This window comes from Scyliorhinus canicula, chromosome 2, assembly GCF_902713615.1.
Source record: "Scyliorhinus canicula chromosome 2, sScyCan1.1, whole genome shotgun sequence".
Taxonomy (NCBI): domain Eukaryota; kingdom Metazoa; phylum Chordata; class Chondrichthyes; order Carcharhiniformes; family Scyliorhinidae; genus Scyliorhinus; species Scyliorhinus canicula.
This window is the reverse complement of record NC_052147.1, coordinates 84,437,079-84,449,153: the sequence shown is the minus strand read 5'-3', so window position 1 is coordinate 84,449,153 and position 12,075 is coordinate 84,437,079. Positions and strand designations below refer to the sequence as shown.

General features: G+C 46.8%; 1 protein-coding gene across 1 annotated transcript in view; it reads right to left on the bottom strand.

Moving 5' to 3' along the window:
- The window catches only part of zfyve1 (zinc finger, FYVE domain containing 1), a 166,018-nt gene that overhangs the window by 52,542 nt on the left and 101,401 nt on the right, over positions 1 to 12,075 (bottom strand). Inside the window, exon 6 of the mRNA XM_038781653.1 lies at positions 2,449 to 2,546. Within this exon, the coding sequence (XP_038637581.1) occupies positions 2,449 to 2,546 (98 nt within the window). The remainder of the gene's footprint in view (positions 1 to 2,448; positions 2,547 to 12,075) is intronic.

The following is a 12,075-nucleotide window of genomic DNA, read 5'->3' as shown; positions in this document are numbered from 1 at the left end:
ACATAAGAACTTAAGAACTAAGAGCAGGAGAAGGCCATCTGGCCCCTCGAGCCTGCTCCATCATTCAATTAGATCATAACTGTTCTTTTCTGGACTCAGCTCCACCTTCCGGTCCGAACACCATAACCCTTAATTCCTTTATTCTTCAAAAAACTATCGATTTTTATCTTAAAAACATTTAATGAAGGAGCCTCAACTGCTTCACTGGGTAAGGAATTCCATAGATTCACAACCCTTTGTGTGAAGAAGTTCCTCCTAAACTCAGTCCTAAATTTACTTCCCCTTATTTTGAGGCTATGCCCCCTAGTTCTGCTTTCACCTGCCAGTGGAAACAACCTGCCCACATCTATCCTATCCATTCCCTTCATAATTTTATATGTTTGTATAAGATCCCCCCTAACCCTTTTAAATTCCAACGAGTACAGTCCCAGTCTACTCAACCTCTCATCGTAATCCAACCCCTTCAGAACAAAGAACAAAGAAACATTACAGCACAGGAACAGGTCTTTCAGCCCTCCAAGCCTGTGCCGATCCAGATCCTTTATCTAAAACTGTCGCCTATTTTCTAAGGATTTGTATCCTTCTGCTCCCTGCCCATTCATGTATCTGTCTAGATACATCTTAAATGACGCTATCATGCCCACCTCTAACACCTCCGCCGGCAATCCATTCTATGCACCCACCACCCTCTGCGTAAAGAACTTTCCACGCATATCTCCCTTAAACCTTTCCCCTCTCACCTTGAACTCGTGACCCCTAGTAATTGAGTCGCCTACTCTGGGAAAAAGCTCCTTGCTATCCACCCTGTCTATACCTCTCATGATTTTGTAGACCTCAATGAAGTCCCCCCTTAACCTCCGTCTTTCTAATGAAAATAATCCTAATCTACACAACCTCTCTTCATAGCTAGCACCCTCCATACCAGGCAACATCCAGGTGAACTTCCTCTGCACCTTCTCCAAAGCATCCACATCCTTTTGGAAATGTGGCGACCAAAACTGTATGCAGTATTCCAAATATGGCCGAACCAAAGTCTTATACAACTGTAACATGACCTGCCAACTCTTGTACTCAATACCCCTTCCGATGAAGGAAAGCATGCCGTATGCTTTCTTGACCACTCTATTAACCTGCGCAGCCACCTTCAGGGTACAATGGACCTGAACACCCAGATCTCTCTGTACATCTATTTTCACCAGGGCTTATTAATTTACTGTATAGTTCGCTCTTTAATTGGATCTTCCAAAATGCATCACCTTGCATTTGCCCGGATTGAACTCCATCTGCCATTTCTCTGCCCAACTCTCCAATCTATCTATATTCTGCTGTATTCTCTGACAGTCCCCTTCACTATCTGCTACTCCACCAATCTTAGTGTCATCGGCAAACTTGCTAATCAGACCAATTACAGATGCACCATAGAAAGCATCCTATCTGGATGCATCACAGGTTAGTGTGACAACTGCTCGGTCCAAGACCATAAGAAACTATAGAGAGACGTGAACACAGCCCAGTCCATCATGTGAACCCGCCTCCCATCCACTGACCCTGTCTACACCTCCCGCTGCCTTGGGAAAGCGAGAAACATAATCAAAGACCCTCCGACGTGGGTTATTCTCTCTTCCAACCTCTTCCATCGGGCAGGAGAACGGATTTCTCCATGCATTTTCTCTACTGAGTAGTACTACACTCCATATGCTTCATACTGCCTTTGTAGGCATCACGGTAGCATAAGTGGATAGCACTGCGGCTTCACAGTGCCAAGGTCCCAGGTTCAATTCCACACTGGGTCACTGTCTGTGCGGAGTCTGCATGTTCTCCTCGTTTCCTCCCACAGTCCAAAGACGTGCAGGTTAGGTGGACTGGCCACGCTAAATTGCCCTTAGTGTCCAAAAAGGTGAGGAGGGGTTATTTGGTTGCGGGGATAGAGTGGAAGCTTAAGTGGGTCGGTGCAGACTCGATGGGCCGAATGGCCTCCTTCTGCACTGTATGTTCTATATTCATACGATGCCTGTGTCTATGTATTTACATTGTGTATCTATCGAATGTCCTATGTTTTTTTAAGTATGGAACGATCTGTCTGAGGCTGTACGCAGAACACAGTAACTTTGTACATGTGACAATGAATCCAAATCCAAATCCAGATGGTGCATCCTTCTGGGGGTAAACTTTCTTCCTCAATGGAATCTGTTTTTGATGAGACTTATGAAGTATCGCCTTAAATGTCTGCCACTACCACGGCACCATCTTAAATTTTATCCTAACCAGCTCTGTCTACATACTCTTGTGATTGCTTTTAGTTAAGTTATGGACCCACATTTCTTATTCTCAAACTGAATATGAAATTCGGTCATGTTCTGATTACTCTTTCCTCGAGGATCCTTTATTAATTCGATCTCATTACACATATGATTTGGTGGTTAAGTAATTAAGGTGCTGGAGACTCACCCTGACCAGGCGTATATGGCGAGACCCAACCAAGGAGAGTCTGTGGAAGCAGATGTTTTGGGCACTACAATCACTTCTTTCCCATGCTCATAACAGGACTGAAAGAAAAACAGAATTTAAACAGGCTTATTTCAGTTTCCAACAACCCCTACTCCCCAGTCAAGGATATCAGACCGAGCATTGCCATCTTTTGCTGTTAACTAAAAAGTGCACGCAGCAGTTTCTCTTCTGCTGCAGCAATGGTTGAATGGAAAAATTGACCAGGCAGTTACAAACAACGATATAACTTGTGCAGTGCCTTGAACAAAGTATAAAATCTCCCAAAGTTCTTCACAGGAGCATTGTAGAGCAAAGATTTAACACTCAGCCACATAAGCTTTAAGGTAAGGAATGTCTAAAAAAAGAGAGATAGCGAGATAGAGACTTTGAAGGAGGAAATCCTAGAGCTTGTGACTAAGGCAGCTGAAGGCAAAGTGGTAGTATAACTAAATTAAGATGCTCACGAGATCATGGGCGGGATTCTCCCCTACCTGGCGGGGCAGGCGGTCCCGACGGCAAGGAGTGGCATAAACCACTCCGGCATCAGGCCGCCCGGAAGGTGCGGAATCCTCCGCGCCTTCAGGGGCTAGGCTGGCGCCGGTGGGGTTGGCGGATGCCAACTGGCGCGGAAGGGTGCATGAGCAGTGGGGTCCGTCTCCGCACCGCCCACGGCAGAGGTCCACAGCAGCCGGTGCGAAGGGACAAAATGCCCCCACGGGACTGGCCGCCCGCAGATTGGTGGGCCACGATTGCGGGCAGGTCGCCATGGGGGCACCCCTTGGGGCCAGATTCCCCCCCCCCCCCCCCCCCCCCCCCCCCCGGCAGAGGCCGCCCGCAGAACCAGGTCCCGCTGGTAAGTACCAGGTCTAACTTATGCCGGCGGGACCGGCCTAAAACGGGCAGCCGCTCGGCTCATCGCGGGCCGAAGAATCGCCAGGGAACCGCTGCCAGCAGCCGATGACCGGCGCAGTGTGATTCCCGCCCCCGCCAAAACCCTGGCTTACGGAAATTCGGCAGCCGGCGGGGACGGGATTCACGCCACCCCTTGCCGATTCTCCAGCCCGGCGGGGTGGGGGGGGGGGTCAGAGAATCCCGCCCCTCAATTAGACAATGTAGTGCTGTGGGTCAAGGTCATATTACAGGAAGAGAAATTTGGGAGGCCTTGGAGGGATTTCAAGATAAGGGGCGGGATTCTCCATTTCTGAGACGGCGACGCAGAATTCGTGGACTTACATGACAGCAAAACTGGCGCCGAACCTGGATGGATTCAGCAACAGTGGAGGGGCTAGCACCGGCGCAATTTGGAACACAATCGATTCCAATGAAAAACGGTGTGGGATTCGCTGGGTCCGTGATTGACACTCAGGAAGCTGACAAGCGGCAGCCGCATATACACATTACCATCCACATACACACTCATCCCAGCCAACAAGATGGCACTGGTTGTGCTAGAGCACGCCCATACAGCTGAGGGCCAGAGGGAGGTGACCTGGAAAGGGGGGGGGAACGGACACCTATAAGACCGGTGCTCAAAGTAGGTTGTTAGCGACATGTACAGCCGCATGGCTGCCTTGCCGGCTGGAGCAATGGTATTCCATGCCCGTCCACCCCGACCCCACCCCCCACCAGCCCTGGCAGAAGCCCACGGCCAGCAGTACAACTGTCACCAAACTATGGCGACGTTGGACACTTTCCGTACCCTGTCTCTTTCCCTTGGCAGCCATGACGTGGATTCACGATTTTTAAAAGCACTTGTGAACCCCACTGTCAGGAACTCGGGCCATTGCGGAGACCCCAGAAAATACCAGGTCAGGCCCGCTCATGACATGCAAACGGTGTTTACTGTGCATGCATTCCAGACCACACTGACGGTGCTGTAGGGGTGACAGAGAATAGTGATTTGCCGTCAAATCGACACCCAGCCGTGATTTTAACGATAGAACCTATTCTACTCCCAATCGCGATTTCAGTGCCAGGCAATGGAGAATTCCACCCAAAAATTTTAAAATTTAACCGTAACCAGGAGCCAATGTAGGTCCATGAGCATAGGGGCAATGAGTGAACTGACTTGCTGCGAGTAAGAACACAAGCAATATTTTGAATGACCTCATGTTTACAAAACGCAATATTAAGGTGACAGACATGAAGAAGGGTTTCAGCAACAGATGTGCTAATACAGGGTGAATTTACAGAGATATAGATATGACACTTAAGGTTGCAAACCATCTGGTTAAGTCTCAGACAGCTGGGTCTCCCCAATATTATGCGTGGCGTGGACAGAGTGGATAAGGGTGGAAGAGTCAATTACTAGGGGACATGGGTTTATGGTACAAGGGGAAAAGTTTAGAGGCGATGTGCGAGGCAAGTTTTACAGAGGATGGCGAGTGCCTGGAACCCAGGAGGAAGCAGATATGATAGCGACATTTATGAGGCATCTTGACAAATACTTAAGTAGGATGGGAATAGAGGGGTACTGGGAATAGAGGGGTACAGATTCCGGAAATGCAGAACGTTTTCGTTCAGACAGGCATCCTAATCGGCACAGGCTTGAAGGGCCGAAGGGCCTGTTACTGTGCTGTTCTTTCTTCTTTCTTTGAATGATGAATAAGCAGTCTAATAATTTAATGATAATGGAAGAGTTGAGGGAGGTATCGGTGAGACAGAGTTGGGTGTCATGAACATTATCGGTGTTGTAAATAATTATGACTGAATGACTGCTTTCTTGTAAAGATGGGTCTTTAAAGTGAAGACAGACGTAGAGAAATCAGGGAGTATTCTATTCCTAAACTTCTGAATATAATAATGAACAGACTATAAATACAAAACAAAAACTAAGATTTGGCAAGGTGCTTCTTAATTCTAAAACTTGCTTATGTTGAAACTTTTTTTTTAAAAAGAAAAAATTTAGAGTACCCAATCATTTTTTGTTTTCAATTAAGGGGCAATTTAGCGTGGCCAATCCACCTACCCTGCACATCTTTTGGGTTGTGGGGGCGAAACCCACGCAGACACGGGGAGAATGTGCAAACTCCACATGGACAGTGACCCAGAGCCGGGATCGAACCTGGAACCTCGGCGCCGTGAGGCTGCAGGGCTAACCCACTGCGCCACCGTGCTGCCCTTCTTATGTTGAAACTTAATGCAACATAGAAAGTCTAATTTTCAAAATTTAGAGTACACACTTACTGAATGTCAACTTATCAACTTTTAAAGGCTTTCAAAAAAGTTGATAAATGGACATTTGGCAAGTGTGGTTGCGACGTGGCAGAGTTGGAGACTGAGCCTGGTCATGGGATGGGGGGGGGGGGGGGGTGCATCTTGGATGGGCCCAGTTTAGGGTGGTATTATAGGAGGCAGAGTCAGAGGGGGGTGATGGTAGACTGTAAAGGGCATTGTAGGCATAAGCTTCTGGCAAGAATTGTAATGTGAAGCGTCCATGGATTCAATGGGCCGATTAGGGAGGTCTTGGGTTTTTGCACACCTGAGGAGTTTGAAGGTGGAGGTGATCTTTTTACGGGAGACGCATCTCCAGGTGAAGGATCAGGTTAGACTGAGGAAGGGATGGGTGGGGCAAGCATTTCACCCAGGGTTTGACTCAAAAACATGGGTGGTGGCCATTTTGTTGAACTAAAGAACGGGGTTTTTGGGGGCCAAGGAAGTGCAGGTCCCAGGAGGTTAGAACATCGAACCGTACAGGCCCTTTGTGCTGACATTTATCCTAATCTAAGATCAACCTAATCTACCCCCCTTCAATTTACTGCTGTCCATGTACGTGTCCAAGAGTCACTTAAATGTCCCTAATGACTTTGACTCCACCACCTCTGCTGGCAGTGCATTCCACACACCCACCAGTCTCTCTGTACAGAATCTGCCTCTGACATCTCCCCTATCCAGGCAGTCCAGGCAGCATTCTGGTAAATCACCTCTGCACCCTCTCCAAAGCATCCACACCCTTCCTATGAGGCGACCAGAACTGGACACAATATTCCAGGTGTGGTCTAACTAGGGTTTTATAAAGCGGCTCTTAAACCCAATCCCCCTGTTCACGAAAGCCAACACACCATACGCCTTCTTAACAACCCTATCAACCTGGGTGGCAACTTTGAGGAATCTATGTGCGTCGACCTCAAGATCCCTCTGTTCCTCCACACTTCCAAGAATCCTGCCTTTAACCCTGTATTCAGCATTCAAATTCGACCTTCCAAAGTGAATCACTTCACATTTATCTAGGTTGAACTCCATCTGCCACTTCTCAGCCCAGCTCTGCATCCTGTCAATGTCTTTGTAACCTGCAACAGTCCTCGACACTAGCTACAACTCCACTGACATTTGTGTCATCGGCAAACTTACTAACCCACCCTTCCACTTCCTCATCCAAGTCATTAATAAAAGCCACAAAGAGCACAGGTCCCAGAAGAGACCCCTGTGGGACACCACTGGTCACCGACCTGCAGGCAGAATACTTTCCATCCACTACACTCGCTGTCTTCTTTCGGCCAGCCAATTCTGTGTCCAGAAAGCCAAATTTCCTTGTATCCCATACCCCCTAACTTTCTGAATGAGCCTACCATGGGGAACCTTATCAAATGCAGTGCTGAAATCCATATACACCACATCCACTGCCTGATCTTCACCAATGTGTCTCGTCACATCCTCAAAGAATTCAATGAGGCTTGTGAGGCATGAGCTGCTCCTCACAAAGCCATGCTGACTATCTTTAATCAAACAATGTTTTTCTAAATAATCATAAATCTTATCTCTCAGAATCCTTTCCAATATTTTGCTGACTGGTCTGTAATTCCCAGAGATTTCCCTATTCCTTTCTTGAACAGGGCAACAACATTGGCCTCCCTCCAATCATCTGGCACTACTCCAGTGGAGAGCGAGGACGCAAAGATTATCGGCAACGGCGCAGCACTCTCCTCCCTTGTTTCCCGTAGTTACCTTTCGTATATCCCGTCAGGCCCAAGGGACTTATCTATCCAGATGCTTTTCAAAATTTCGAGCGCATCCTCCTTCTTAATATCAACCTGTTTGAGTCTATTAACCTGGTTCATGCTGTTCTCATGAGCAACAAGGTCCCTCTTTCTAGTGAATACTGAAGCAAAATATTCATTTAAGGTCTCCCCTATCTCCTCAGACTCTGGGCGCAAGTTCCCTCCACTATCCCTGATCAGCCCCCCTCTCACTCTCATCATCCTCTTATTTCTCACATAAGCCTTGGGGTTTTCCCTAATCCTTCCCACCAGGGCTTTTTCATGCCCCCTTCTAGCTCTCCATTTTTGAGTTCCTTCCTGGCTATCTTGTAACCCCCTTGAGCCGAGTCAATCTTTGCTTCCTCAACCCAACGGAAGCTTCCTTCTTCCTCTTGACTAGAAGCTCCACTTCTCTTGTCATCCGAAGCTCCTTCACCTTACCATTCCTTCCTTGTCTCAGTGGGACAAAACTATCCAGCACTCGCAGCAAGTGTTCCTTAAACAATCCCCACATTAAGAATATAAGAACTAGGAGCAGGAGTAGGCCATCTGGCCCCTCGAGCTTGCTCTGCCATTCAATGAGGTCACGGCTGATCTTTTTTGGACTCGGCTCCACTTTCCGGCCCGAACACCATAACCCTTATTCCATTTATTCTTCAAAAAACTATCTATCTTTATCTAAAAAACATTTAATGACGGAGCCTCAACAGCTTCACTGGGCAAGGAATTCCATAGATTCACAACCCTTTTGGTGAAGAAGTTCTTCCTAAACTCAGTCCTAAATATACTTCCCCTTATTTTGAGGCTATGCCCCCTAGTTCTGCTTTCACCCGCCAGTTGAATCAACCTGCCTGCATCTATCCTATCTATTCCCTTCATAATTTTATATGTTTCTACAAGATCCCCCTGCATCCTTCTAAGTTCCAACGAGTACTGTCCCAGTCTACTCAACCTCTCCTCGTAATCCAACCCCTTCAGCTCTGGGATTAACCTAGTGAATCTCCTCTGCGTCCTTTCTCAGGTAAGGAGACCAAAACTGAACACAATACTCCAGGTGTGGCCTCACTAACACCTTATACAATTGCAGCATAACCTCCCTGGTCTTAAACTCTATCCCTCTAGCAATGAAGGACAAAATTCCAATTGCCTTTTTAATTACCTGTTGCACCTGTAAACCACCTTTTTGCGACTCATGCACTAGCACAACCAGGTCTCTGCACAGCAGCATGTTTTAATAATTTATCATTTAAATAATAATCTGTTTTGCTATTATTCCTACCAAAATGGATAACCTCACATTTGTCAACATTGTATTCCATCTGCCAGACCCTAGCCCATTCACTTAACCCATCCAAATCCCTCTGCAGACTTCCAGTATCCTCTGCACTTTTTGCTTTACCACTCATCTTAGTATCGTCTGCAAACCTGGACACATTGCACTTGGTCCCCAACTCCAAATCATCTATGTAAATTGTGAACAATTGTGGGGCCGACACCGATCCCTGAGGGACACCACCAGCTACTGATTGCCAACCAGAGAAACACCCATTAATCCCCACTCTTTGCTTTCTATTAATTAACCAATCCTCTATCCATGCTACTACTTTACCCTTAATGCCATGCATCTTTATCGTATACAGCAACTTTTTATGTGGCACCCTGTCAAAGTTTTATGGAAATCCAGATATACTATATCCATTAGCTCCCCGTTATCTACTGCACTGGTAATGCCCTCAAAAAAATCCACTAAATTAGTTAGGCACGCCCTGCCCTTTATGAACCCATGCTGCGTCTGCCCAATGGGACAATTTCCATCCAGATGCCTCGCTATTTCTTCCTTGATGATAGATTCCAGCATTTTCCCTACTACCGAAGTTAAGCTCACTGGCCTATAATTACCCGCCTACCTCCTTTTTTAAACAGTGGTGTCACGTTTGCTAATTTCTAATCCGCCGGGACCACCCCTGAGTCTAGTGAATTTTGGTAAATTATCACTAGTGCATTTGCAATTTCCCGTGCCATCTCTTTTAGCACTCTGGGATGCATTCCATCAGGGCCAGGAGACTTGTCTACCTTAAGCCCCATTAGCTTGCCCATCGCTACTTCTTTAGTGATAACAATCATCTCAAGGTCCTCACCTGTCATTGCCTCATTTCCATCAGTCACTGGTATGTTATCTGTGCCTTCCACTGTGAAGACCGACCCAAAAAACCTGTTCAGTTCCTCAGCCATTTTCTCATCTCCCATTATTAAATCTTCCTTCTCATCCTCTAAAGGACCAATATTTACCTTAGCCACTCTTTTTTTGTTTTATATATTTGTAGAAACTTTTACTATCTGTTTTTATATTCTGTGCAAGTTTACTCTCATAATCTATCTTACTCTTTTTGTAGCTTTTTCATTTGCTTTCTGCTGCCCCGTGAAAGATTTCCCAGTCCTCTAGTCTCCCACTAATCTTTGCCACTTTGTATGCTTTTTCCTTCAATTTGATATTCTCCCTTATTTCCTTCGATATCCACGGTCGATTTTCCCTCTTTCTACCGTACTTCCTTTTTGTTGGTATAAACCTTTGCTGAGCACTATGAAAAATCACTTGGAAGGTTCTCCACGGTTCCTCAATTGTTTCACCATGAAGTCTTTGCTCCCAGTCTACCTTAGCTAGCTCTTCTCTCATACCATTGTAATCTCTTTTGTTTAAGTACAAAACACTAGTGTTTGATTTTACCTTCTCACCCTCCACCTGTATTTTAAATTCCACCATATTATGATCACTCCTTCTGAGAGGATCCCTAACTATGAGATCATTAATCAATCCTGTCTCATTAAACAGGACCAGATCTAGATACATTCTATAAACTCCTCCTCAAGGCTGCCTTGATCTACCTGGTTAAACCAATCGACATGCACAATTAATGTTGTGCATTTCCCCAAGAACAACTGTTCCCACTTTATGCTTCTCAGCTCCAGTCCAATAGCAGTATAATTTCCTCTCTCCCAATTAAATACCTTCCCATACTGTCTGTGCCTATCCCTCTCCATGATTATGGTAAAGGTCAAGGAGTTGTGGTCACTGTTGCCAAAATGCACTCCCAATGAGACACCTGACCTGGTTTGTTGCCAAGCACCAAATCCAATATGGCCTCACCCCAGGTCGGCTTATCTACATATTGAGTCAGGAATCCTTCCTGTACACACCTGAGAAAATCTGCTCCATCCAAACCATTTGTACTAAGGAAGGTCCAGTCAATATTAGGGAAGTTGAAGTCACCCATGATAACAACTCTGTTACTTCTGCACCTTTCCAAGATCTGACGCCCAATCTGTTCCTCCATCTCTCTGCTGTAGAAAACTCCCAATAAAGTGACTGCTCCTTTCTCGTTTCTGACTTCCACCAATACTGACTCAGTAGACAAACCCTCCTCAACTACCTCCTTTTCTGTGATGCACTTCCTAAGTAACAGTGCCACTCCCCTCCTCTTTTACCTTCCTCCCTATTACATAGAATTTATAGTGCAGAAGGCCATTCGGCCCATCGAGTCTGCACCGGCTCTTGGAAAGAGCACCCTACCCCCTATCCAAGGTCAACACCTCCACCCTATCCCCATTACCCAGTAACCCCACCCAACACTAAGGGCAATTTTGGACACTAAGGGCACTTTATCATGGCCAATCCACCTAACCCGCACATCTTTGGACTGTGGGAGGAAACCGGAGCACCCGGAGGAAACCCACGCACACACGGGGAGGATGTGCAGACTCCGCACAGACAGTGACCCAAGCCGGAATCGAACCTGGGACCCTGGAGCTGTGAAGCGATTGTGCTATCCACAAGGCTACCGTGCTGCCCGTGTTTTATTCTTCTTAAAACATCTAAACCCTGGAACATCTAACAACTATTCCTGCTCCTGTAAAATCCATGTCTCCGCAATGGCCACAACATCATAGTTCCAAGTACTGTTCCGTGCTATAAGTTCATCTCCCTTATTCCTGCCACTTCTTGCATTGAAATAGACACACTTTAACCCATTCCACTGAGTGCAACTTTGCCCTATCAACTGTCTATCCTTCCTCACAGACTCGCTGCATACTATTTCTGCCTGTTCAACAGCTACCTGATCCTCTGATCCATTGCTCTGGTTCCCATTCCCCTGCCAAACTACTTTAAACCTTCCCGAAGAGCTCTAGCAAACCGCCCACCCAGGATATTGGTGCCCCTCCAGTTTAGGTGCAATCCGTCCTTCATGTACAGGTCCCACGTTCCCCAAAAGTAAGCCAATGATCCACATATCTGAAACCTTCCCTCCTGCACCAGCTCTGTAGCCACGTGTTCAGCTGCACCCGCTCTCTGTTCCCTGCCTCACTTGCACGTGGCACTGGTAGCAATCCTGAGATTACCAGTCTGCTTGTTCATGCTCTTTAGCTCATCCTAACTCCCTAAAAATCACCTTTTAGATCCTCATCCCTTTTCTTAGCTATGTCGTTGGTGTCTATGTGCACCACGACTTCTGGTTGCTCACCCTCTCGCTTAAGAATCCAGTCGACTCGACTTCCGATGGTGCATGCGAGCGGAGCAGTCGCGCTAGAGAGGGGCTCCTGCCGGTCGGTGGCATTT